The following is a 26,368-nucleotide window of genomic DNA, read 5'->3' on the forward strand; positions in this document are numbered from 1 at the left end:
CTGCCATCTCCTGGCCCTAAGAGCCCCTGCATCCTCTTGATCTGCATCCCAAACATAACCACAGAACTACTTTTTCTTGCACAAGCTGTCTCAGCACCTGCCAACGAGCACTAGTCAATGGGTGCTCTTGCTAGTAACAGAACAGCATTCCACACAGCAATCAAAACAGCAACAGTAGGGTACCTGAGCAAAAAGTCACATTTTCCCAAGGACAGAATATTGCTGCCCGACTTGCTGGGAAAATAAGATGTTGTTCTATCTCAAGTCAAAATTAGCAGCCGGTTGTCAATGAGAGGGAAAACTGGCTTGCGCTATTAAGTGATCGTCTCACTATCAGTAGTACTATCTAGACTGACAATCCATTTGCTCAACGCTCCAGACGCTTCAAGAATTTCCGAAACCACCTACCGAATCATAGATGCCCGTGCTTTAAAGCCTGACTGGTAAGCAAACCGGCATAGAGATTTTAAGAAAACACATTACCATTTTGAAGTACGATCCATGTATCCACCAGATTTCCAAAAGATAAAAGGAGCATGAAAACTGGTGTGTTACCCAGAAACAGATCCAAAGGGTCTGAGCTAAACAACACTCCTGGGGTGGCCAAACCGTGGCTCTCCAAATGTCCGTGGACTACAATTCCCATGAGCCCCTGGGGCTCATGGGAATTGTAGTCCACAGACATCTGGAGAGCCACGGTTTGGCCACCCCTGCACACAAGTTACGGTGAATGTATGTACAATTTGTAACCAGCGAACATTGGATTTTTCCTTATTCATATGTTGAGTAAGTCTCAAGTGATGCTCAACTCACTGCTGAACTTGTAATTTAAACCCCGTATTTATCCAGGTAGTGGTCTCCAGTTTTCTTTGCAAAATGAATGCACCCCGGCTCCTTCTCACAAACTGATGTCCAAAGTACATGTGAACAGTATACTTGAACATGTGAACAGGATTAGCGGGAAATATGAACTAGAACTCCCCACTGTGTGGTTTAATATTGAAAAATAGCCAGGGACTATGGCACAGAGAGAACTAGGAAACAGCACTCTTTCCCTGCAATCAAAACCACCACCCCAGCTGCTTTACACTCAGGTAGGAGGAAAAGGCAGGCTAAGGGAGGGTGCTCATCTCAAGACTATAAGCAGACTAGGGAGATCAGGGAGGGAGCAAATTGGGGAAGCAACATGGCAGGATACAGTTAAAAGAACTTCATCCACCATCACGGACCCCATCCATGGCCTTGCTCCTACCACTGACACAGTTCCTTTTTGAAGCTACCCATGAGGGGGTGAGCCTTTGGTGGTGGATTCCCAACATGACATGTCCTCAGACCCCCACATACCAGGCAGCAATTGACTCTACAGAAATAGCGCATGTGATGGAAGCATGGGCACAATATGCAAAAGAGGGGCATTGTTGTTTTTAAAAGGAAGCCCATCAATGGATTTTGATAGCATCCATCTTTGCGCTCTCACCATCCCAACTTCCACGGACCTCCCTAGAATCCAGCCTTTGTTGCCAAAAGGAAGGACCAGGAGAAGAAAGCCCATGTCGTGGCAGATACATTATCAAGTTGTTCTTGAGACTCGTGAACAACACGTTTGAGACCAGGGCCAGGGTCTGCACGGTTCCTAGTTGGTGGGTGATCAGCAGCTGTACTAACCAGTGACAAAAGACAGAGTACATGTTGGTTTCCATCAGATGCTGCCTGCAAACTTGGGGTGTACCAGTTTTATTCCTTCTGCGACTTTATACCCCAGCGACTCCGCTCAGTGTCCAGAGGAGCTCCAAGCAAACATCCCTAACTGACTGAGTTCTCCCTCGAGGGAAAAGGACGGCATAGCGCAAGAGTTACAAGAATTCGTTCCCATGGGGAGCTGGTTTCGGCCTCGCAGGAAATGAGTGCACAAGGCACGTGGGGTGCAATGAATGCCCAGGGAAAGCAAGAGCCCAAGTGCCATGTGAAACTCCAGCACCAGCCGCAGCTGTGGAGGCGGTCAGCAAACTCGGGGCCCATGTGACATTTAACAAGAGACAATCAAGTCCTTGCACTGACAAATGCCATCATTTCTGGCTTGCTCCACCCCTCCCTCCCATCAGTGCTCCTCTCTGCTTGCAGCCGCCTGTAGTGTGGCTGTACGATGGGGGGGGGAGTATTTCTTCTATTCCCAGCCGCATTTCTATTTTTGTAGCTCTTTCGTCTGAGTGCACCAAATTCATCATCCCCACAGCGACTTGCTCTTGAAGGCTGCCGTCACCACACACACACACACACACACACACACTACCTCACTCTCTTTCTCTCCCCTCCTTATCTCTTTCCCAACCCTCTGCTATCTCATTGCACAAAATCCTCTGGGGTGCTCCGACCCACTCCCCCACTCTCAATTCCAGCCCATGCCTTTCTCAGTCCCCATTGCTCCAACCGCTCCTCAATCCCCTTGCTCGGTTTCCTTCCCTCAAATCTGCCAAGCTCTCAGAGAGAGTAGAAATTTGTTCACTGCAAGCTGCCCCAGTCTCTGGTTGCCAAGGAAACTAGAGAATCTCCTGGGGAGCCTTGCCTGTATCCTAGCAACTACCAGGCTAAAAGTACCCCCCTCCTGCATCTCATATTTTACACACACACACAGCCCAAAAGGGGGGAAACTGCAACAAAAATGATCAAGAAATTTAGCAAGAACAGTGCAGGGCTACTGTGTATTTCGGGGGCACAGCGTTGGTCTGAACACCTCCCTTGAGATGCCCAAGTCCCGTGGTAAAAAGATCCGCAGATACAGGCCAATGCCCACTTTGCAAAATAATACAGCGTGCAAATTGAGGCCAGCGCTAAATTTGAGCAATGCTTTTCTTTTTTTTGGGGGGGGGGGGCAAGTCAAGCTGGAACTGGTACAAATCCGCGTGTATAACAGAAGAGTCTCTTACATCCCCCACCCATAATCAGCACCTCAAACAGCAGACCACCCATCTAGTGCTTTTTGCCTTGAGAAGAGAAAGTACATCCCAAAAGTACATCCCCACGGTTCGTGCCCCGACAGCTACTCTGCCAAGGTTGCACGCCGAATCCGTTTACCGCGCTCTCCCCTCCCTGCTCGCTTTGCAAACCCCACCCCAATCCCGCCAGGCTTTTGCAACCACTCCGGTTGTTTGTTTGGGGGGGGGGGGGCAGTGCAGCAACCAACCATACAGGCACAAGGGAAATAAGCATTATTAAATAAAGGCTGTTCTACGTGCGCACGTCTCTGTGTGAGAGAGAGCGGGAGATAAAGGGCAGCATCGGAAGCCGGCTAATCCCCGGTACCTCCGGATGCCAGGGGCAGGCAACAAGATTTAGAGCCGTGCAAAATACAGGCAGGTGTGCATGCGCGCGCACCTACACAAACCCTGTGCCTGACTCGCCGGGAGGCACCGCTGGCGTCTACTTTTCCTTCCCAATGCACTAGCGATCGCCTTAAATTCTGCAACGCTGGCGCTACGAGGTCAGGAGGAGCTCGCCTGGAAAGACCTCCAGGCAGGCCTCGGGTACTTACACCAACGCATGTGAAGGGGCAATTTCCAGCGGGACGGACCGAGCTCTTCGCTCGAGGCATGGTGATCGTGGCAAAAAGAGCCCCCCGGCTCGGGACCTGCTTCGACTCCGGGGACGCGCCGAGGAGGGCCGGCCGCTGAACTCTCCGGCTCAGATGCCCGGACACAACAGTCCGTGCCGGCACCAGAGCGGATGCATCCCTTCGCTCTGCATCTGCAGCCACTGCCTCTTCCTCAGCAGCATCTTTCTCCGCGGTGGGAACTCAAGGAAGGCTCCGCTCGCACCGGGCCTCCCCCTCTCCTCCCAGCCCGAGAGTTGCGCTGCAACTGAGCGGGCTGCACGGCCGGCCGCGAGCCGCAGTCCTCGAATAAGACTCGCCCACCGCCTGTTTTCATTCACAAAAAAAGAGGAGAAAAACAGCAAAAAAAAAAAAAAGCCCGACTCAGGCGCGCAGCGGCAGGCCCCGCCCTAACCCCCTCCCGGCGGCTGGCGATTGGCTGAGAGCTGGTGAAGGGGGGCACGCGCCTAGCTGGGCCTTCTCGGGGAGAAGCCGCTCGAGCCAACGGGGCGGGTGGGGGAGATGAGCGAAGGAGCCGCAGCCGTTCTCTGGGCTGAAGACGGGGATGGGTCTTTCGCGTGTGACTTCGGAAGAAGCCCGTTCTTTCCCCCGGCAGCTGATAAGGCCGTAGTCCTTGCTAGGGAGTAAGGCCCCACTGAATCCATTGGGAGTTTGTTCTGAGTACCCACGTTTTCGGATTGCACGGTCGTGCACACTTTTAATAGGAATAGGCCCTCCCTGAAATAAAATGGTAAATAAAATGTAACAATAAAATTTTATTTACCATTTTATTTACACTGAAGTAAAAGAGAAGTATGTCACATAACCAACATTTTTTTTAAAGTAAAAACACAAACTAAAATCCCATCCTTTGGAAATGAATAAATAATTTGAAATTAAAATTTAAAAAACACACATGCGCACACACAAATCCAGGTTCCATACAACGGAACCAAATTCAGATATTTTCAGGGTCTTGGGGGGCAGTTAAAAATTTACTTCAGAGTAAATCTGCACGGTCACATAGCTACCAACTCAGCTCTCTGGCTTTCCCCTCTTCCTTCCACCCTCATCCTGTGCATCTCTTTACCTCTCCACATCTATCCAGCCCACCTGACCGTTACTTCTTCCATTAATAACATTTACCAGGGTCCCTTTTCTCCTCGTTCCTTTCCGACCCCTCTCCCCCATTAAGGCCCTCCGCCCGAGGGAGAAAAACAACTTGCCCCCTCCCAAACAAGAACACAACAACATACACCAGGCTTAAACCATGTGATTGTAATTTTGTACAGCGGTGGGGTTTTGAGGCCAGTAACATTCTAGACCTGTGTGCAGGTAAATCAGGAGACAGTCAAAACTAGAGATGATGCAGTGACAAGAAGGCATGGGAGGGGCTGCTCAGAGCCCAACTTCAGAGCCCTAAATTCCTCTGGAATCACAAGACATGAGAAACATTTTGCTTCCCATGCCCAGCTACCTAATCCTCTGCAGCTCTTGGAAAACTTTACTCTCTCCCATATAGACTCGCAGGCACTAACCATCCAACCTTTCCTGTTGCATCCCTGCATCTATTCCTTCCTCCCCCATTATTAACCCTTCTTGTATTCTGCCTGTAGCATTAAGTGCCTGGAGGGGGAAGAAAACTTTACTTGCTTCTATTTCTTTGCCTGCTAAACCTGTTTAAAAAAATGGCCCTCAGAGACACACTTTTCCTTTGCTTCAACTGATGCTTTGAGTTTACTTTGTTCCCATTCACTCTTGAGCTCTGCAGACTGCTTGACCTGTTAGTGGTCCCACCTAAGGTGTCTCACATGATGCTCCAGCAACCTTTATGTGTAATTGGTCTCAGTGAAGAACAAACAGTGCAGTGCTAAGGAAATTATGTCCAGTACTACTGAACTTCTACAACACAACTACTCATCAGACAAATGTCCCTAAATTTGCCCATCTCTCTAGGAACCCGTAGAGTTTATACAGAATGTGGGCAGTCAACACTGACCCAGCTGGTCACAGTGTTGACATATGAACCATACAACTGAACAATTCTTGTCCCTTCTTATAGCCTTTCTGGGTATTGACAAAACAAGACAGCTATATTTCTGTTTGCAGGAGGCTTGAAGTCTAGCAGGGTCAGACAGGAGCCAGGTTTTGGAAGATCCTGTTGTGGCCAAGTTGGGGAAGATCTGGGGTCCCTCCTCAGGATGCCCTGAACACCTGGGGCAGGAAGTGCCCTTCCTCTAGAGACAGGCAGTGGGTGCAGGGGGAGGGCCATCAGCCTATGCTGGACTGGTGAGGGGGCGGGAGTAAAATGGGATTATGCTGCCCTGGAATTCTGTAATTTTATTAATGCTTTATTGGGAGGTTACTGTAAACGGCCATGCACCGGCTTGGTCCAGGAGTAGCAGTCAATACATTCAAAAATAAATATAAACACACACTTGAATATAAGAAGCTGCCTTGCTCTATCAAGGACAATACTGTCTATTCGGACAGGCAGCAGTTTCCATGGTCTCAGGCAAAGATCTTTTGCATTACATACTACCAGGTTCTTTTATCCGGAGATGCTGGGACTTTGTACCTGAGACTTTCTGCTGGACTACTGAGACACAATTACCTGGAGATTCCCCTCCCCCCACCCTCTGCATCACACATATAAGATTCAAAAACAACATCCAGTGCTCTTTTCCCCAAACCCGACTTATGTACACCTCTCTGATTTGAGAGGCAGACGTCAAGGACTGACTCAGACAGCTTGGATTTGCTTCCCACCCTGCTTCTGCCACCAAAAGTAGTCTGCAAGCTAAAGATAACTATTCTCGTACTTTTTACATCCAGCAGTGCCTCGACCAATTTAACTTGCACACACACAAACACTCCATGCCTGCGTTTATATCAGATGGGTAGTGGGGGGGGGGCGTATGTGTGTGCTGCACTGTTTCCATTCTGCTTCCCTCCCCCCACACCTCCTGCAGCTTGAGACTAAAACCTCAAGTCATCCCTCGCGGTCTGACCAATGAGAAGCCGATCAGCAGCAGCCCGGCTCTCTGGCAGCTCTCTGGCAGCCAGGACCTGCTGCTGTGACCCAGCATATCTAGATCATGTGATACGGCGTTGTCCTCGCTCAAGGCTTCTCCCTTTCCCCCTGCCTCCTGTCTCCCACCATGCATAACCAAAATAAACGTGTTCCTGTTCTTTTCCCCTCTGAGGAGCGAACCAGCCGTGGCCCCTCCGAATGAACAAACAAACGGCTCCAAGGGCCGGCACTGATGCAATGCAGCGTCAGCTCGCGTCAGCAGTCCGGCATCTACCTCACCCGGCACCTTTTAAACAGTCCAGTCACACAAGCATCTCTCTGCTTCCTGAAGGCCTCCATCTCCCAATTCCCAGCCTCTCCCCCCCCCCCCCCCGCTACGTCCCCCATCCCCAGGCTCCATTCCGCAGCAGCTTTCCTTCTCCATTTCTCACCTAACTCGCAAGACGGGGATCTCTCTCTCCATTGCAGAAGAAACCTTGATTTACTTGACTGGGGGATCCTTTTGGTTATTTGGTTTGGTTTTGGCCAGCTCCCCAGCAAGCCTAGGGGGACCTTTGAGCTAGCAACGGCGGCTACCAGCTTCACGCACAAAGCTGTTTTATTTTCCCTGCATTGGGCTGGAATGAAATCCGCAGGCAGCTGAGACGCAGCTTTTAGCTTCCTTCTTCGAGTGGGTCACGGGGAAAGGAACGCACAAAAGCTTGGCTCGCCAGCCGCATGATTTGGCTTATTTTGTTCTGTCGTAGCAGGTGCTTAATTGTGGCACAAAGAAGTTCCTTGGCAGCTTTAACCATCAGTCTCATTCCTGAATGACCCCCTGCCTGCCTTACACAAGACAAAAGCACCATTGTGGCTTAGGTCAAAACAATTCCAGCGCCGTGTTTAACCTACAGAACAGTTGGCTGTTTTCCGTGCCGGTCCGTGCTCTGGCCAGCAAAAGATGCCAGTGCATATATTTGCGGGCAAGGGGGAAATGCTTGTTTTGGGTAGGTGGTCCTGGAGAAGACAGAGCTGTTCCGTTCCACAAAGCATGGTGCCCCATACATGTCTGAAGCTGAGTATTTATACCTGAGTATTTATACCTTATATTGAGTCAGATCATTGATCTATGAAGGACAGTGTTGTCCACTTAAACAGGCAGTGGTTCTCCAAAGTTTTAGGCAGAGGTCTTTCACATCACCTGATTTTTTTCAACTGAAGGTGCTAGCAATTGAACTTGGGATGTTCTGTATCCTGTAAGCCAGAGTGACTAAAGAGAACCTCCATATGCCGAGGCAGTAAACCTCTGAATACTAATGCTACTAGTGAGGATAATGCGGAAAAGAGAGAAAAATCTGAGCCCCTTTGGAGGAAGGATAGAATAAAAATATACTAGATAGGAAGGAAAATGGTTCACTAACTTTTGTTACTTCTACGGGCCTTAACCCTGCAGAGTAACCAAAACTGAATCTCCAAAACCCAAAGATTCCTGATGGTCCAGTTCTGCCTTTCACCAGACTTCTGGCAATGAATGACATTTTGTGACCTTAAGTCTCAAATCTTGAAAAAATGGCTAAAGCTTCCCAGCAGCTGGTTAGTCTAGGGATAGTCAAACTGCGGCCCTCCAGATGCTGGCAGGGGCTCATGGGAATTGTAGTCCATGGACATCTGGAGGGCCACAGTTCATGCATTACACAGTGTCAATGGATACACACTAAGAGCGCTTGTACCTGCTAACACAATAACGTTCCAAGTACGTGTGTGTCTATTTTTAATCTCCTGTAGGACACAAAAAAGCTTTTAACGGGTACACAACATGGTCCTGTAATGTATACCCAATAAGAACGTACCACATGAAGAAACCTTAGAAAATATTATGAAGTCCTTGTGTATGTTACCATGGAGACAGTTCTGGTAAAAATACCCAGATGGATGGAGAGGTAAGCAGACGTATATAGCAATGAGATAAGAGACAGACTAGACAAGGGTTGGGGATGTCAGGTTTGCCAGCTAAATCAGGCCTTAAATCCATTTCCTTGTGGCTCTGCTCAGTAAATAGGTCCCGTTGTGCTTTTGGTTAAACCAAAATGTGGGTCTATTTGAGATGAGACTGCATGGACCACAGCTGGTAAAGTTCCTCCCAGCCTTCAAAATTAGGAAAGAAGATAAGGGAAACTTTGGGGCAACAAATTAAGACCTATTCATCCCCGTGGGGCTTCCTTCTCGGTCTATATGCGTTAAAACCAGCTGGACTGCTATTCAAAGCATACTTTCCTGGAAGGAAGTTCCATTGAATTGAATAAACACGCTCATGTTCAAGTTGTGAAATTTTTACTATCTTATGTAATCAGGGGGATGAGTTAACAAGTCATGCTGGAAGAACAAAGGCAGGAGAGGCAGGAGGAGGGAGGGAATGTGTCCCTGTCACACACCAAGCATAGAAAGAGGAAATAACAAACACTTTTTCAAAGTTCATTCGGTATAGCAAATTATTCTTTGTAACGGTGATTGTTCACATGGGTTAATAAAGCCATGTATGATCAGTGTCACATGGGTGAAGAAACAATACTGGGACTCATATTGTGCTTGCCTTTCTTTATCAAGGGGCTTCAAATAGCGGGGGGGGGGGACGACAACATATTGAAGCAGGCAAATTATAAGGGATGGTTAGACTCAAATCTCATTTCTGCACAACCACGCAGCCAGATCCTGATTTCACACACTCACATACAACCAACCGCACACGCCCGGCTGCCCTTAAGGGTCAAACTACAAATTGGGAGCTTCAGTCATGGAATTTCGACATTAGATATACTTTGGCCCTTACAGGCAGACTTGTGAGTCCAGAGGTTTCTCCTCTCACATTACCATCCTACAATGCTGAGCCATAAAATATAGCCATTGGCATAGGGGTGGTTCAAGACGGTTAACCCTTCCCTTCTCTCTTTTCCCTTAGCTCAGATCTAACCTCCCTTTCCACATTTGCCTCCTGCACCTACAGAGCACAGGGAAATTCCAGGAGGTACAGCTAGTCATGCCTTACAAAAGCTGTGCCTGCTCATATTCTCCTTTGTTACACACGAGAAGCCCTAAAGTTGAATGTCTCCTGTTCCAGTCCCTTTTACTGATACAGAAAAGAGATTCTGACACATCCTTATTTGCCAGGATAAGCTCCCCATCCTACAGTTTCCCTGCAGCAATGAACAAGCTGACATGCGCCTAAGCTGAACAAGAAGCCATGCATATTCCAAAGCCACCCATACAGCAGCTTCCACTATAAATAAAACAAAAAACAATAACCTGGATTCAAGCAAAAGCACCGGCCTAAATCTCTGCACTCAGAATCTTCTTACAGCTATAATTAAAATGCAGTTTATTGTCTTTTCTCCTGTCTCCCTGATATAAGCCTCTTGAACTTATCAGGGAATAAAAAGAATTCCCATCTGCCCCACTTCATAATCACCCTTGTTTCAAGCAGATAACTCCCAACTCCTCACACAAAGTCCTTTGTCTGAGGATAGCAGCAACCTCAGGGTCAAAACTAGGGCGGTATGCCAAAGGACCACATCTGCCCCTCTCCCTGGAGTAAGATCTGGAGAGCCGAAGAATTTGAGAGAAAAGCCTTTTGCTGAAGACTTCCATACTTTCTCTGATTCTTCTATGTACACACACAGTTGTCATCTAGCATTTACATTGTGTCCATCTCTATTGCACACTATCCATACTCATCCTTGATAGCTATTTATTGTATTTGTTGTGAATTCACTTTATCATTAACACTCAGATACCCAGAGTCTTTTAAGTGTGCTAGGTTAAACCTTATTCACTGATTTCCCCAGAATCTCACATCATCCACCAGGTCTGTATGTCACATTCTTCCTTGCTCAGAAGCTGTTTTAGTGCTTTGATGCCAAAATAACCAGGTTTTAGAACTTTTCTGAACTTTAGCACAACATTTTACATTCTCACTGCTGCCATCTATTACCCGGAAGCCCTTGTAAAGCACTGTATGCCTGACTAAATAAACAGTTATCAATGTACACCTTAAAATTCAACCAACCTCTTATGATCATTGATGACTGTTATGTGTTGGTACCTGGTGGTAAGCCTTTAAAAACCCGGTTGAGTTTAGTTGCCTCTTGACTAACTGGTGTGAACGCCCAGATACTTGTCACAGACTATTTGAATCAGCTTGGTACAGGATGGTTAAAGATTATCCACTTTGAGTAAAGTTCAGATTCTACTAATGAAATGGTCTTGGCTTGGCAGGGTTAGGCAAAATTAATAACATGCAATCAGAAGCAGTTTAGTTCCCTCTATCTTTGTGTATCGGTTGCTATCCACACAATAATTTGACCCACCAACATTCCTCCTTCACAGCTATGGCATTAACTTGGTTAATATAGCTGTTTCACAGCATACATACTCAAAAATACCTTCTAGGCTAACAATGCAATTCTAAGAAGTTATCCCCTTCTATTGATATCAATGGGTATCATTCTGCTTAGAATTACACTGTAAGCCTTTGATTTACCCAACTTAGAAGAGTATAACACCTATACAAAGATAGTGCTGCATCCTGCAGCAAAGGGGAGAGAAGGACAAAACTTGCAAAGTAGGCCAGAGAGTTTGAAAGGTGAGATTTGCCATTGAGCTCAAGCCAATGGATGATTCTTCTTGCAACAGAACAAAGTTAAATGTGGCAGAGTGGTAGATCTCCATTGTCAGCACGGCATAGGAAAGCACCCTGTGACTATATTACCTTAAGAGTCTGGCAGTGCTCATGCGGGTGTTTCAACTTTCATAGGATGGTACCTGCCCCCAAGTGGTTCTGTCATCTGATATGATTTGTAGTTTATTGGTCATTGCAGTTCACATGAAACTGGGGTTTGTGCTTGGCCCCCAAGTTTTGTAGCCAGTCTGCAGCCCTGGTTTGTAGGCTCCCCTCTCCCAGTATAATACAGCACCAAACTGTGATTTGACATTACACGTGAACCAAACAGCAACTTAAACTGCCATATCAAAATACTCACAATGCAGCATCCATTTTGGTCTTCTTCAGTTTGAGGTGCTTTTTGCCTCTGAATGCCATTTCTTTCCGTTCTCTACAGAGTCTGAAAGTTAAGGAGAATGAGATCAGCCAATCCATTTTGAAACTTTCTATGTGGTAAACCTCTCCTTCATTCTCCCCAGAATATGACACTTCCTGGCCTATGAAATGGGACAGTATCTAGCTAGGGCTGCCCTATATCAGCCACTGGTCTGATTAAAGGGATGGAAGATTAAGAGACATGCTAAACTGATCTTATTTTTCCGTCAGTCCTAGCTTGTATATCCTCCAGGATTTGGGAGTGAACAGGTACGCTTTATATGAAGAGATTCATAGTAAGCCCATAAAGCTGCTGTCCCCCCTTCCAAGACATTTTGGTATTCAGATTAAAACCCACATTTCTATACCATCCTTGCATCACATTCGTATGACAATCTGGCTTTATCCGATTACTGGATTTATAACTTGCAAGATATTAATTTTCCAGAAATCCAGGATCCAGTACAAAATTGGAAAAAAAATAAAACACCAGTTACTGAAATAACTAAACAGGTACAGTTGGCAGCTTAGGGCCACTACTAAAAACAAGTTCTTATAATGAGAAAAGTGATTCTGTAACTGTTGCTGTATATGAACGGTTTTTTATTTACAAGTCTGCTATGAAAGGCCAAAATACTTTGTCAAAAAGTTCTTCCAAAGGAAGAAAAAGAAAAAGAAAAAAACAAGCATATAACCTCTTGGAAAACAAATGTAAATAGACCAGAAGGCAAGCAGAGAAGGAATTTGAGGAGGAAATCATTTATTTATTTTTGCACTTCTATTCTACCCTTCCCTGGAGGCTCAGGGTGGATTACAGCATTTTAAAAACATACAGATTTAAAAACTAATTTCTGCAGTGCCACAGCCTTAACAAAAGGGGGGAGAGGCAGGCAGAACAATAATCCCAAAGATGTAGGTTGCATTATATAGGATTAGAAGATTAGATAGGAAGGCTAGCAAATTTTGTTAGTCATTAAGGCTCCATTTGATTTCTGTTTCTGATTTGATTTTGGAATTATTATCATTGTTGAAGAATCTTAACTTCTTTTTGGTGTAATGTCTGCACTGGCAGAATTGTGACAAGGGGAATCAGAAAGTCAGGGTGTGTGGGGCAAAATGCCTAAACTAAAAATCACAGTTACAGCTGTTATCCCACCTCAGGAGAGCTTTGCACCTAGGAATGGGAGTGTCAAGGACAAAAACAGACAAGCAGCTTTAAATTGTGGCTTCCCTATTGAATGTTTTGAAAAATCAAACCATAGTTTGGGTCCTAAACTCTGGTCAAGCATAAGCCATGTTATTGATGTGAGGTCCTGAATAGAGCAGCTTAACATTTTGTTATGTATAACCCGGCTTCCCATAAGTCAAAGCAGGTCAAGTAGACTTTCATATGTACTTTGCAATTCAGCTTTCCTTCTGTGAACTCTGATGTAAAGTAGAATAATGGCCTTTCCCCTCCTCCTTCCTCTGTTTAGTTGCCATAACAACTGTTTCTAAGTTATCTAGCTGCAGGTCTGGCAGGCATGAGGCTTGATACCTGATTCACAGAGGCAGCTGCTGGCAGTATCCAGAGTTTCTCTGACTGGGCTCTGAACAGCCCCAGGAGCTGATTTTTAAGGGTAGTCGAAAGCTCAGTGCAGCCTTCAGTAACTTTAACTCCATTTTCAAGGGGAAATGCTTGGTGAAGAGACTATTGGCTGGATCTACCCATTCAGCAATAAGTTGAGGTAGAGTCCTGAAGAATGGCCTTTTCTCTTTTAGGGTACAGTTAGTTAAGTCAATAACACTTTTGTAAATGCTCACTTTTTGTTATTATTGTTGTTACTTTAAAGTATCAGATCAAACAACATAACAGGGAAACAAGAAATGTAAATTCTAGAAGAGAGGCAAGCAATATTTTTGTTTTCTCCCTAGTGCTGAAAACAAATTCTTGCAAAGATGTTGGGAGTCCTGGCAAACAAAATGGGGTGGGCAAAAGAGAGGTGTGTATGACCAGACATGCTTGGAGCAAACCAAGCCCCAGCGGCACTGCCGGCATTTCAGGGATTGGACTTGGCTGGTGTCTTCATAGGCCTGGGAAGAGATGAAGGCCATAACTGCTGCCTTCTCCAGTATCACTCGCCATAGCAGTGCTGCCAGTAAGTCAGTTGTATGGGTAGAGGCATGCCCTGGAGCCCAGCAAAATGGAGCTGAAAATTTAGACTCTTCCCCCAAAGCGGTTGTGGTCCTATTGTGCGGGCTAGTTTTTACAGTTTTCAAAAATCCTTACCCTCCTCCTTTTACTTCTACTCTAATACCTCAGAACTCTACCAGTTTGGGCAAGGAGATGAGGTTCAGTAGAAGAGTGGGCACTTATCATACAAAGCATCTAAGGTTGGCATGCCCATTTGTCAAGTAACTGATGCTGACGAAAACTGTTCTCTGCTGGAGTCACAACCAATCAAAGCAAAGAATTCTGAGCTAGATAGCTGCATGGTCTAGCACAGTATATTCTAATGTTGGTTATGTAGTTACCTCTGGGAGGATAAGACAAAATAGGGTAAGCCAAACAAATCTCTTTTTCTGTAATCGCATGCAACTCGATGGGCCACCCAACATTATTAAGCCAAAAAAGGGGGAAATGTGATTCACAACTCATTACACAACATTGGTGAATTTGTAAAGTATATCCAAATGAAGATAAGCACATAGAAGCCTTCCTATCTTTGCAGCATAATCTGAATTGTACTGTTTTTCATCCATGTAAGAGGGAAATGGGAATCTCTGCTCCCCAGTTATGTTTACTGCAAGCATGGCTTCAGGTCAATATCTCTAAGTATAGATGCTGCCCTGTCAGTTTCTTGGAGGAAGGGTACATATGAGTGGGAGGACGCCCACCCAGACCAGAATTTCTATAATCAGTTGATAATTTCTGAAGTTAAAGCCCGTAACCATCTCATCGGCTGCATTGGCTTTTATGTGTGTTTTTTTCTAGCCCAGAAAAGCAATATCAGTATCAGGTGGTCTAATGCTCAAGGGAGCAGTGACAGGGAGTGATCCATAATGCGCAAGGCTATGAGACAGCACACCTGACATTCCTGCTCACACATCTCAAAAAAAAAAAAACCTACTCAGGAAATGGCACTGATTATGTAATCAAGAGGCAGTGCTTTCATGGTGTACTTTTGGTCCCTTCGGCTTTTTGCATGTCACAATTCAAATGGTTACATAATTTTGAAAGAGCCACATTATTTTGTTGCAGGGGCCGGAATCTCAGGAATAGCTGTGCACTAAGAAGGATTTTCCTCAAATGTTTGAATGGCAGCCGGGCTTAATATTTGAAACCAAGGCTATCTATAAATAGTGGCTTTTATCCTACCACAATGTTCTGAGGACAGAAAGGCAGGCAATTTTTCACCCCTTTTGCTATCCTGCATTAGAGCACCACTTTTGCCCAAATCCTGTTTCTGAGGATCTGCTGAGTCCCAAGAATAAAAGGTCTCAGTGGGAGGGGGAAGCAGGAAAGTTCTACTCTGAGATCTTCTTTTCAAGCAGATCTTACGGGATACAGACCAGCACTTCAGTTCAGAGATCACATTGATGTTTACCTTTGAAGTGCAATGTATAGTAAGTGCTGTATTTTGAGGTCCTGTTTAAAACCTCAAACAGGAAAAATTATTCAACTTATTTGTAAAGACATCCTGGAAACCTATATGGTGTGTGCGGGGCATAAGAGGTCAGTGTTGTGAATCCTCTGAGCACAAGTCTACCCTCATTCCCTTGGTGCTGAGGGAGGAAGTCTGTTTCAGCTTTGAAAATTAGGCAAGGTATATGTCTGTCTGTCTATCTAACAACTGTTTGCAAAGATAACTAAAACCTCCATATACAGAGGCACTCTCTCTCTGATCAGTAGGCTTGGGGAACAAGGAACAGCCATGCACTGTTCTTCCTTTTACTCTACTTTTCATCTTCTAGATGCACATCTGGAAACAGAATGCTAGAGCAGAAGAAACCTTGATCCACTCCAGCAGGCTGTCGGTCTATTTTGGGGGAATCTTATGAGTGCAGCCCTTGAACAATATCTGGAGACAGCAATGGGGAAAGGGAAGAGATCCCAGTCAATCCTGAAATCTCTGCCTAGGCTCATTTTGCACGCTGTTCATAACCTTAACTAGCCAGTTTTCATATTATAAGTTCATTCCACTGTGCCTCTCCTCTTTTTGTCTTCACTGGAGGATGCAGATGAGACAGACCTCAGCTTTCTGCCTAGCAGCGGCAGAATTCTGCTTGGCGTGGAAGGAAGAACTGAATAAGAGACCTTTATTACAAAATGACGCTAATTACGGCTGTACAGACGCATTCAGCCAGCGAGGCTTGTTTCTGTGCACGCACGCAGACCAGCAAATACAGCGCCCAGGGGGAGAGCTGCAGCTGCTGGCATGAAACATTTAGAGGCCTGACTCCCTACTGAACTGTAGCTTCATACAGTATTCACAGCCTCATACAGTATTAAGAGCTGCTGATGCTGTATGAAAAACTGCAAAAAAAAAAAATCTTTTTGGACATGTTTTGCTTTTAATAGCACGTCCCATTATTGCTTTCCTGCTCCCTGCTGCTTCCTCCCTCTGTTTCTTATTACCAAGGAAATTTGCACAAAAATAGGATAATGTTGCCAGTAATATTTCACACTTTTCATCCACAAGTACCTTACAATGCATTCATTTTCACTATGCGTTTATAAAGCACCTAAATGTTATTAATGCCTCTGCTACACAGAGGACCGGAAAGTTTGCTTTTAGGCATGTTGTGACCTTCCTGTCGGGGAAAGTGTGGGGACCTGGCTTCACATAGCAATTTTTTGTGAAGCCATTACAGACAGGGAAAATTGTCATTTCAGGAGCCCTTCCTGCATGTGGGAAGATAAGGTCACGGATTGGACTGTGCCACTTTAAACTTCAGGTTTTTAATCACATTTTGGAATGCTTCTCCATGCTAGAAATTCCCTCCGAACAGAAAAGCAGCATAGAAAGGAAAGACAGAAGGACTCTTTCCCTGATGACTTGGGTTTTCTGTTTGTACGGACACTTTTACCATGAAGGAACATTCAAAGATGGAATCAACCATCTGCATGTGCAGTAGTACAGTCCATCCTATCACCTAGAAACGTGTCACCTCTTTCCCTTCTTATTTCCATGCATTAGAACAGGACGAAAAATTATGAACAATACAAACATCTTGTGGTTACATAAGTTAACCATAGGCCTCCTCTCAGTACTATTAAAGTTGATAGAAATGTACACCTTTGTTTTGTTCTGAGATGCACACTGTAAAGATGTAAACGATTCTGAGAATTGGACCCATTCTGCACACAACAGTTAATGCACATTCAATGCACTTTAGAAGTAGATTTTCCTGATCCGCACAGGAAAATACAGCTGCCAAAGCACATTGAAAGTGCATTATCCTATGGGTCTTATCCTTGGTCTTAACTATTTTGGCATGCTAGGTGAATAGGCCCAGCCATATCCAGAATATTGCTCATGCAGCAGTGGATGAAATATAGCATTTGTAATAAAGAACGTGTAATTTTTATTTTTATTTTTATTTTGAGGGGTGGGGGTGCCATCAAGTCATAGTAAACTTATGGCAACCCCATAGGGTTTTTCAAGGCAAAAGACTGTCAGAAGTGGTTTGCCATTGCCTGCCTCTGTGTAGTGTCCCTGGGCTTGCTTTATAATTTCCCATCCAAATACTAACCAGGGTTGACTCTGCTTAGCTTCCAAGATCTGAATACAGAGTACAAGATCTGAATACAGAGTACAAGTAAGAAAGGGAGTGAAATGATATTCACCCCAGCTGTATATAGCCATGTCTCAACTGCTGTTCCACACAGTCACTAATGCTTAAGATGTCCTATGCAGACCAGCAAATCCTGTTTAAACAAAAACATCAGTGACTTTCTTTGCCATAATGATCAAAGTTCATGCTGGGGTAGGAGGGAGAGTCATACAAATATTCAGAGAAAAACACCATTCCCAAGACATTCTAGCTGGAAATTTATTACTCTTTCACCAGAGAAAGGGATCTGCCTCATATTAGTTTGAATTCCCACTCCTATTAACAGAAGAACAGATAGTCCCAGAAGAAACAGAAAAGGCCACAGAAACAAACTGTGAGAGCTTAGATGTTACCTGTGCATCAGTTTCGCAGGTGATGGATTTGTCAGCTTAAAATGCAAGATTTTATGCTCCCTGGTCTTCTAGGTCTGGCTTTATAACTGAAGAACAATGCTCTGGATCTTTCTGTCTTCCTATCTGGTATGAGCAGGTAAGCTCCATTCTTATATTATCTGCCCATGTGATCTGACAAATGCCCTAGGGTTGATTTTTTTCAACAGGCAGGGGGGAAAAAACCTGGGAACCAAAACCTGTTGAACAACAATTAGGGCTTAGGCTCAGTGGAAAGGAATTTTCCACTAATAGGAATATTTCCTTGTGCATTTACAACCTGTTCTGCCCTCTGAGCTGGAGACCACAGACAGGGCACTGCCATGGAGATCAATGGGAAAAAAGAAGTAAATTTAGGACACCTTAAGAGATGAAATGCTAAAGCTGGATTCAACACTACAGAACCTTGTTTGCTTAATTAGTGTGGTTCACACTGTGTTGTTCTTGCATATGTCATTAGCACGCTTGGTTTCATCCTGATTTTACCCTTTCAAGAATGGATTTATATATTTTAAATAATTAGATTATATCCAGAGGTGTGTTTTTCTCCTCACTGGATCCCTCTATTACTCTTCTGTTGATCAAATTTGAATTGAAACCCCTAGTTTGGAACTAACACCAGCAGCAGTGTGGTGTGGAGCCTCCATGCGGTAAAGATCTGAGAATGCCTCTTGTAATATGAGGTTTGCCATCTGTGGGTTTTGTCAGACTTTGTTTTAAAAAATAAGGACTTAAAAATGCCCCTCTAGTAATCAGGGCCAATGTTATAAGCTGTTTGGTTTAATTTACCTGATTACAGGTAACATTGCAGCCCTAAGCAAAAGAAGGTGTTGGATGCAAAATTAGAAGGGACATTTCTTCCCGTGTGTGAGAGAAGAGAGAATGCCCTCTTGTGAGATGAAGGTTGCTATCTGAAACTTCTGAAAAAATCTCAGATTTAATTATTTAAAAGAGTGTCTATCCTTTCTGTGAAATACATTTGAAAGAGTGTGAATGATCCTTGCCAAAAACTTCAGAAACCAGAGGAGCAGCTAGATTGGATGCCAGGCTTCAGTTTCCCAAACAGCTTTTTGACCCCCTTCCATGATGATCAAAACCAGAATAAATTACGCAAAATCATATAAATGATGCATAATTTATACAGCTTTTCTTGGAAAAGAACTGCAGTTTTTGCAGCATGGAGTACACACATTCCCAATTATTCAGTGTATGCTAGAAAGAGAGGGTACAGTGGCGAAACAAAGTAGAAACCAAAAACCTTTGTGGGAAGACTAATCAATTTAAATCTGATTTAAAATGAACAAATGTGAACCATCCATATTTAATATTTCTTTTAAAAATATTTGTTATCCCACTTTTCCATTCATTGTGTTCAGGACTGAAGTGCAATAAATAACAATATAAAAGGAATGAATTAAATACTAACATGAGACAATACAGCTAAATCAGCAGTTGCATAAACAAGAGAGCATGTTGTGATTACTGAAAAAGTTAAGAGTATGATAGTCTACAGCGTGTGCCTAATAGGTGCCATGTGAATATTTCTCAGAAGGGTGTTCCATGGTTAGGATGCCACCAATGAGAAGGCCACCTGCCCAATCAGTGAAGGCAGGGGCAATAGGGGAGGGCCTCAATGAAGGCGGGGCAATAGGGGAGGGCCTCAAATAATGATCTAAAAGAAGAGGCAGGTTCTGGTCCCAGAATTTTAAGAATCCTATAGGCCAAAATCAGCATTTTGAGATAAATATGGAACATCTGGGAGCCAATGAAGATCTTCTAATGCTGATCATAACAATATGGGGGGTATAGTGGTTAGGCTGTGTTGGACTATTATCCAGGTTCAAATTCTCACTCTGCCATGGAAACCTTGGGCTAGTCATGTACACTTGGGCTGACCTACCTCTCAGGGCTATTGCAAAAACAAAACAGATGAGAGGAGAATGAAGTAAATTAATAAATATGCATTGATAGCAAATCTGTTTTTAAATACAGCACTGAAAGTAGACTGGCTGCTTAGAACATGTGGCATGCTTTCACAGAAGTAGGGAAAGAAAGGTGGAACAATTCTACGAAACCACATATTACTTTACAGGATTGAGTTTATACGAGGATTTTATCATTCCTCCCTCACCCCAGAAATAACTGGGGAGGGCAATAGAAAATAACAGTTTCCTGAAAAGGTGGGGAATGAGAACGATGGTTATAGCAGGAGATATAATCTTTACAATATTCTGGACAATTTCCCCTCTTACTCCGCCATAAGAAACAGAAGTGCCTTTTTACTTACAGAAGAATGCCTTTCAAGGAACTCCGTCGAGCCTGTGATTCTGGATCTTGTGAGTACTTGGTTCTTCTCTACAGGATCAAATCCCACAACGTTCGTAAGGGAATTACAAATGAACACTCTGACCAGTTCAGGTGCCTGCTCTTTTATATTCATCCAACAGATGCTCAGGATAAGGATGCAATTAAATCCTGGCAAGAAGGAGGAGGTGCTAAAGGAAAGGTAACCATGAGTCAATGTGAACAGAAAAGGTGAGCATTCCAGAGGGAACAAATTAAGCGCCTGGGAACTTGTAGGAGATGATGATGATGATTCAGTGGGAACCAAAAAGATGTACAGTCAGCAAGGCGACAATGACCAGGTTATGGAAAGGGTGGATGAATTGCTGCAATGCTTAATGAAGAGCTGGTATGCTGCCACTCAATGGGAAACTATTCCATGGGAGATCTCCATTTAAGTGGATGGGAACGGATCTGTATCTAAGAAGGATCCGTGTTCGGACACCAGCAGGAAGGCAGGAACGTGCTGCAAGACACTTGCATGTTGTTTTCGTCAGAGGCAAATGTTACCTAACCCTTTATTTTAGTTATACTGCTGTACTCTGGGGCCTCTTGTTTTTCTGCAGCTATCCGTAATCTTTAGTGTCAACAGAGATGTTAAATTTTCTGAAATTTTGAAACTGTGGAACCAAAATGTTTTTTTTATTTCCCTCCCTGGAAAAATGCAATTTGGGGGGGGGGGGATAGAAAAATATACAATACTTACTATTATATTGAACCTAATGATAATTTTTGCTTTCACATAAAATGCTAAAAATATTTGTCACACATCAGCATATAAAACTGTACTGACTGGCATGTTTAAGGAATTGCAAAATATGGATATTTACAACTATGCCTAGTATTAGAGACAGAATAACCAATTTCTGCATCCTATGGTACCGTAGCATGTGTACCTTAGTTTCTGCCATTGGAGAGACTGGAAAAAATTTAAATTTAAATCAGGGAAAGGAAATGCATTATTTAGTCATAACAGGACTTCCAGAATATTTGGACATCAGGTTAAAACTGCATAATACTGCAAACACTGAGCTGTTTAAATGATTATTATAGCCAAATACATTATATAGCATATTGTTTGCTAATATTATTTATATTTAAATAATAAACATAGTTCAATCAGTATACAGTTATGACAGACTATACTTTTTAAAAGCTTAGAAGTGCTGTGTAAACAGATGAAGGACTGTGAAGGGTTAATTCTTCCCAGAGTCAGAGAGCCTTGAGTGACAGGCTGTTCCAAGAGTTTTGATTGGTTAGCATCAGCTGAGCAGAGAAAGACTTCTGAGCAGGATGTTGAGGAGTCAGATTTTTGCCTTGACTGAGCTGATTTCAGCTCTAAACTGAGCAGAGTCAGCTTCTGCCAGTTTCAGAATTCAGCCTTGACTGAGAGTAGTTATGTCCATACAGGAGATCTGGGGAAAGTTCACTAAGACAAGTGGGTAGTTAGATGGAGACCCTCATTTGAGCCAAAGGAAGGGGATAGATCTTCTAGTGAGAAGAGAATTTCCCTACCTCATCCAACTGGGAGTGCAGAGATCCCTGGTCTGGTCTGGTTAGAAACTGCCTTTAGAGTCAGTTAAAAACTCAAGACAAGGAGTGGCATACATTTTTAAGGAATTGTGAATATTTTAAGAAACTCTCATAAGCCTGATATATAAGAACTAAAGTCTGTGCATGTACTGGTATCGCCTCAGAGTTCTCTATATTGAGATACCTCAGGAATTTTACTCCTGATTTCACCTGACCTTTCTCTGCTGAATAAAATATTTTGTTGATTTGGAACATGAAAATTTCTTGAGTGCCATTTAAGATGTATAAATTAAAGGGGCTCCCATTCCTTCCCTCAGGTTCCTGGGCTGAGCAAACAAGACAAAATATTGTACTGTAACAGCTAGAATTCTTCAGGAAAAAAGAAAGCAGATAACCAGGACTGCCTAGTAACAGAAGGAAAAGAAAAACAGAGAGGAAATCTTGCCTCTGAGGAAGGGAAGTTGATGGGGGTCATCATAACAATCTACACAGAAATTTTCATTTTCTAATGGTGTAGGTGTCATGTAAGATTTTTCATGCTATACATTTTGAATGAATAAAACTAACACAAGGTTTATTTAGAAGAAAACAATATTTAAAGGAGGTTTTTGAATTGCTTTTGATTTTTTTTCCTTTGAAAAAAATAACAGAAAAACAACAACCCACAAAACCAATTTTTTTTTCTATGAAAAAATTCTGGGTTTTCTTCCTGGTTCTTCACAGCTGCAGAAGATACAGGTGACGATGTTTTGAGGGCTTTGAATGGGACTTGCTTGCATAACTCTGCATGGGGAAATGGGTATATCCATACTCCCTGAGCCTTGCCAGAAGACAAAAGGTTCTATCAGGGTTGTGCTGTGACAATAAATTCGAGGGAAAAACCAGTTTCTGAGAAACAGGCCTTCAGGCTGTGTAAACTCTCTGACATGCACCTGCGTGTACTTTCTATAGCACCACAACTTATGTCTTGTGCAGCAATGCAACCCCTTTCATGGTACACGCTGTGTGGAGTGAGCCTTGCAACTCCACCTATAGTTTCTGCAGCCTGTTTGACCTCTTGGAGCCAAAGAATCTGTGAGGCTGGAATACTGTAAATAGAACTCTGGTCATGAAAAGCAGCTGCAGGCACCCTGGGGTGGATTTAATTTGATCCTTCTGTCCTATTTCCCTGATAAAAAATGAGCCCCTCTGGGCTGTTTTTCGCTTTGGTAGGGGGTAGGGGGAGGAAGACATCCATAAGACTAAACCTTTCTTTCTTGCCTTCCAGACTTAAAACAGTATGTTGATGCTCGGGGGGGGGGGGGGTGTCAACTGGAAAAACACTATGGGAAGAAGAAAGTTGGGCCTCCCCCTTTAAAAGGAACAGTGGCCCATATGGTGTTCCAGTCACAGAACTCCTGGGCTGTTTGTAGTTCGAACCCCCTTCATTGTTTATTTATTTCTTGGTACCCCGCATCTCTAGAATCTGCTTGAGGTGGCTAATAAAACATGAGGAACTAGTGATAGGCCCAGAGTGAGATCCTAAGCAGAGTTACAACCTCCTAAGTCCTGGGCCTAGTCTGTACACATAGGATACTGCACTTCCAATGTGCTTTGGCAGCTGGATTTTCCTGTGCAGAACAGGAAAATCTACTTCTAAAGTGCATTGAAAGTGCATTATCTATTGTGTGCAGACTAGGCCCTAGCCATCAGACTAGTATCTGTGCAGTTCAGACTGATGGTGCATTTTCAGGATCTTCTGTGTCAGTTCCATTCATTTTATCCTCTTTGTTCTTATATAGCTTCACTACTAGATTGGAGGTGGGTGATGATGAACCTGGTTAAGAAACAACACACCCTCCAACATTTAAAGTATAAAACAGGAACATAACTCTACCATACTTTTCTTTGTATCATTTACCTTAGTCACTCTTTGCCTCATGTTTATGCATTACTGAAGGTTCACTCTCCCTGCTGTGTGTGATATACCTTTACTCTGCAGTATCCTGTCCTTCGCTGATTCAAAAGCCAAGTAAGTGCTCCCTTTAAAAAAAATTGAAGATATTCTGGAAGAATGTCACTGCCTTGCAGAGGTTAATCAACAATTTGAGATATTCCTCATTAGTTGCGGAGTATGGCACAGCATGGTGCTTTGGTGTTAATATGCATAAATTTACATTCATTGGCACTAACGACAGGATGCATTCCTCTCTCAACACCCCACACATGCAGAGGCAGGATGAAGAAAAAGTGATGATGGAAATTTATGAATAGTTCTACCGCGGGCTATTAAAAGCTAGTGCAGGGGATTCAGCAGTGGCATGGTAATTCAGTCTTGTCTTATGTGCCGGTTTCCTTCTTGACTCAAAGGTGACAGCATCTTTCTTAAGTTACAGAGAAAATATGGTTTGGTTCAGTGTTGGTGACCTGCCTGGTTCGCAAAGTGAAAATCATCAGTAATTTGTAGCTGCCAAAAGAACCAGTTTGATTCATGATACTATAGAATCTGCCCCCCCCGGGTGCTAGAGACACTAAACATGCAGGGGGTCTCCGGCTGACTCACTCTACCTGCCTCCCAACTTTAGTGAGGATTGGGCATATGGGGTATCAGTGACAGCCCTCCAAAGAAGGTTCCTCCATGAATGTGCTTTCTAGGGGAATGACAGGTGCAGGTTCAGGAGGTTCAAGAGTATATAGAACCAATCAGAGCTCTCTCAGCCTCACCTACCTCACAGGGTGTCTGTTGTGGGGAGAGGAAAGGGAAGGCGAATGTAAGCCGCTTTGAGACTCCTTCAGGTAGAGAAAAGCAGCATATAAGAACCAACTCTTCTTCTTCTCCCCGTGATGCTCCTCTTCATGCCCTCCAAGTTATATGCAGATTAGATTTAGGTGGTCTGAGTTATGGACTCCCAAAGATGCCTGTAGGAAAGTGCTTTGGGAGGAAATGCCAAGTGCTGGTTCAAAAGTGCAAGCTTCACACATCAAACTCACAGGGCACCTATTAGTGCTTCTAAGGCTGGATAATTCCCCGCCCCCAATTGCTTTGAAGTTGGTAAACTAGGAATCTAAAAGGATGAGTAGGAGAAGAATATATTAAGATGCAAATATTTCATGCGCACATATAAAATATTAAAACATCATTAGTCACACACTATTGCAAAGATCTATTGTACATTGTTGTTGTTGTCGTCACAAACTTCAGTTCAGGAAACCAGCCAGAATTCTTTATGAACTTGAGTTGTCCCCATCCCTACTTACTTTCAATGAGACCCTTGTCCCTAATAACCATTAGACACCTCCGTAATGTTTGTTTTGATTCTCATTTACTACATGCCTCTTTTTGAAGGGACTGGGATTTTATCCTTGGCCAAGTTAAACAGTATAAAAAGTATTTATTTGTTTTCTACATTTACACTATTCCTTTTTCCTGACGGGAGACCCAGATACTATCCTGTAAGCATTATACCATATTATTTATTCTCTACAGCTGTCTTCTGCTGGCTCTCAAAAAGCACTGCTGGTGGGGAGAAAGGGCTGGGGAAAATTATGAATGGACCTAATTCACTCCAAAATTCCTGAATGACCCCCAAGATCTGTGGATTGCCTCAGTTAAGAATCATTATTCTATGGCGTCTTGATCCATAGGAGTTGTTCATGGGCAGGCTAGGACAGAAGGAATGTATTTCTGTCTTGCAAACTCCTTGTGTACGTGCTTGAAGTTACATAACAGCTGCGGCTTGGGTTGTATCCTGATGGCTGCGCTCCATGCTATACGCAATGGGGCAAAGCTGCTTATGGGTAAGGAGATGTATGCTGAGGTGCAGATTCCTGACTCAGGCCTGAAGAAGGCCTACTCAGCCGCTGTACTCATTATCTCCCAGGAGGGAAGGAGGGATGTGGCTCGTGACTGCGTGCCTGTCTTAAGAGCTTTCCCACGGATTAAATGGAATCTCACCTCACCTTGAGATAGGCTACTTGCAAAATCTTGTTATTACCATAATAGCAGTTGTATCTACACGACAGGACTACTTAGTGAAAATTGCTAGGACTTGGGATCGCATGGGAACATACGGCTGGCTTATCGCATTTCTGGAAGGCAGAAAGAATGGAGGGCATTTTCTCACACACACAAGGAGGGCTTGCTTTCATATTGGGCCCCCATAGACCTAAACTTGGGAAAGTTTTTTTTTCTTTGATTATATGTATCTTCCTGCTGGCTTTTATGGTACATTCTTTTATTGCTATCATTCTGCCAGGTGCCCTGACTTTTAAGATTTCTGAACTTGCTTTGGGATATTACACTGTCTGATTTTATTAACTAGATGTTACGTCTTTCTACATCACTTAAAGATTTTTTTTGCCACCTTTGTGCTTTAAGTTTGTAGGATTTTATAGGGCTTTTTCTTCTTTTCTGTTTTAGGTATGCAAGTTACATACTCTGTTGTAAGCCACCCCAAGCATCGCTTCTGGTAGAGAACTGCGAGACAGAAATAATTATAATAAACCATATAATAGTTATTCCTTGTCCTCGGGCAATGCTGTGATTTTTGAGGTGGGCTAAGGGCGCAGAATGGTGAGGCAGCAGGCATGCAGTCTGAAGCTCTGCCCATGAGGCTGGG

The 26,368-nt window shown here is 43.8% G+C and overlaps 1 protein-coding gene and 1 long non-coding RNA gene across 8 annotated transcripts in view; one reads left to right on the top strand and one right to left on the bottom strand.

The window, feature by feature from the left end:
- The window catches only part of RHOBTB2 (Rho related BTB domain containing 2), a 34,966-nt gene extending 14,665 nt beyond the window's left edge, over window positions 1-20,301 (bottom strand). Inside the window, exons 1-2 of one of the 5 annotated variants that reach the window (XM_077307130.1) lie at window positions 20,182-20,301; window positions 11,633-11,713 (exon numbers count right to left, since the gene is read on the bottom strand). In XM_077307130.1, the coding sequence (XP_077163245.1) occupies window positions 11,633-11,691 (59 nt within the window). In that variant the 5' untranslated portion in view covers window positions 11,692-11,713; window positions 20,182-20,301. Of the gene's footprint in view, window positions 1-3,529; window positions 3,918-7,051; window positions 7,203-10,659; window positions 10,769-11,632; window positions 11,714-17,858; window positions 17,996-20,181 lie in introns of those variants that run through there. The other 4 variants (XM_077307129.1, XM_077307134.1, XM_077307131.1 and 1 more) reach the window with 4 other exon arrangements.
- On the top strand, window positions 13,208-26,254 carry LOC143822219 (uncharacterized). Of its 3 annotated transcripts, XR_013226089.1 has the most exons (7): window positions 13,208-13,415; window positions 17,931-17,994; window positions 20,184-20,230; window positions 20,342-20,429; window positions 22,088-22,283; window positions 23,710-23,781; window positions 26,170-26,254. It is a non-coding gene; the product is annotated as an uncharacterized LOC143822219 (long non-coding RNA). The 3 variants fall into 3 exon arrangements; XR_013226088.1 differs by having other exon boundaries at window positions 20,184-20,429; XR_013226090.1 differs by lacking the exon at window positions 23,710-23,781 and having other exon boundaries at window positions 20,184-20,429; window positions 26,170-26,236.
- The last annotated feature ends 114 nt before the right edge of the window (window positions 26,255-26,368 follow it).

The sequence above is a fragment of the Paroedura picta genome, chromosome 12 (genome assembly GCF_049243985.1).
Source record: "Paroedura picta isolate Pp20150507F chromosome 12, Ppicta_v3.0, whole genome shotgun sequence".
NCBI classification, from domain to species: Eukaryota; Metazoa; Chordata; class Lepidosauria; order Squamata; family Gekkonidae; genus Paroedura; species Paroedura picta.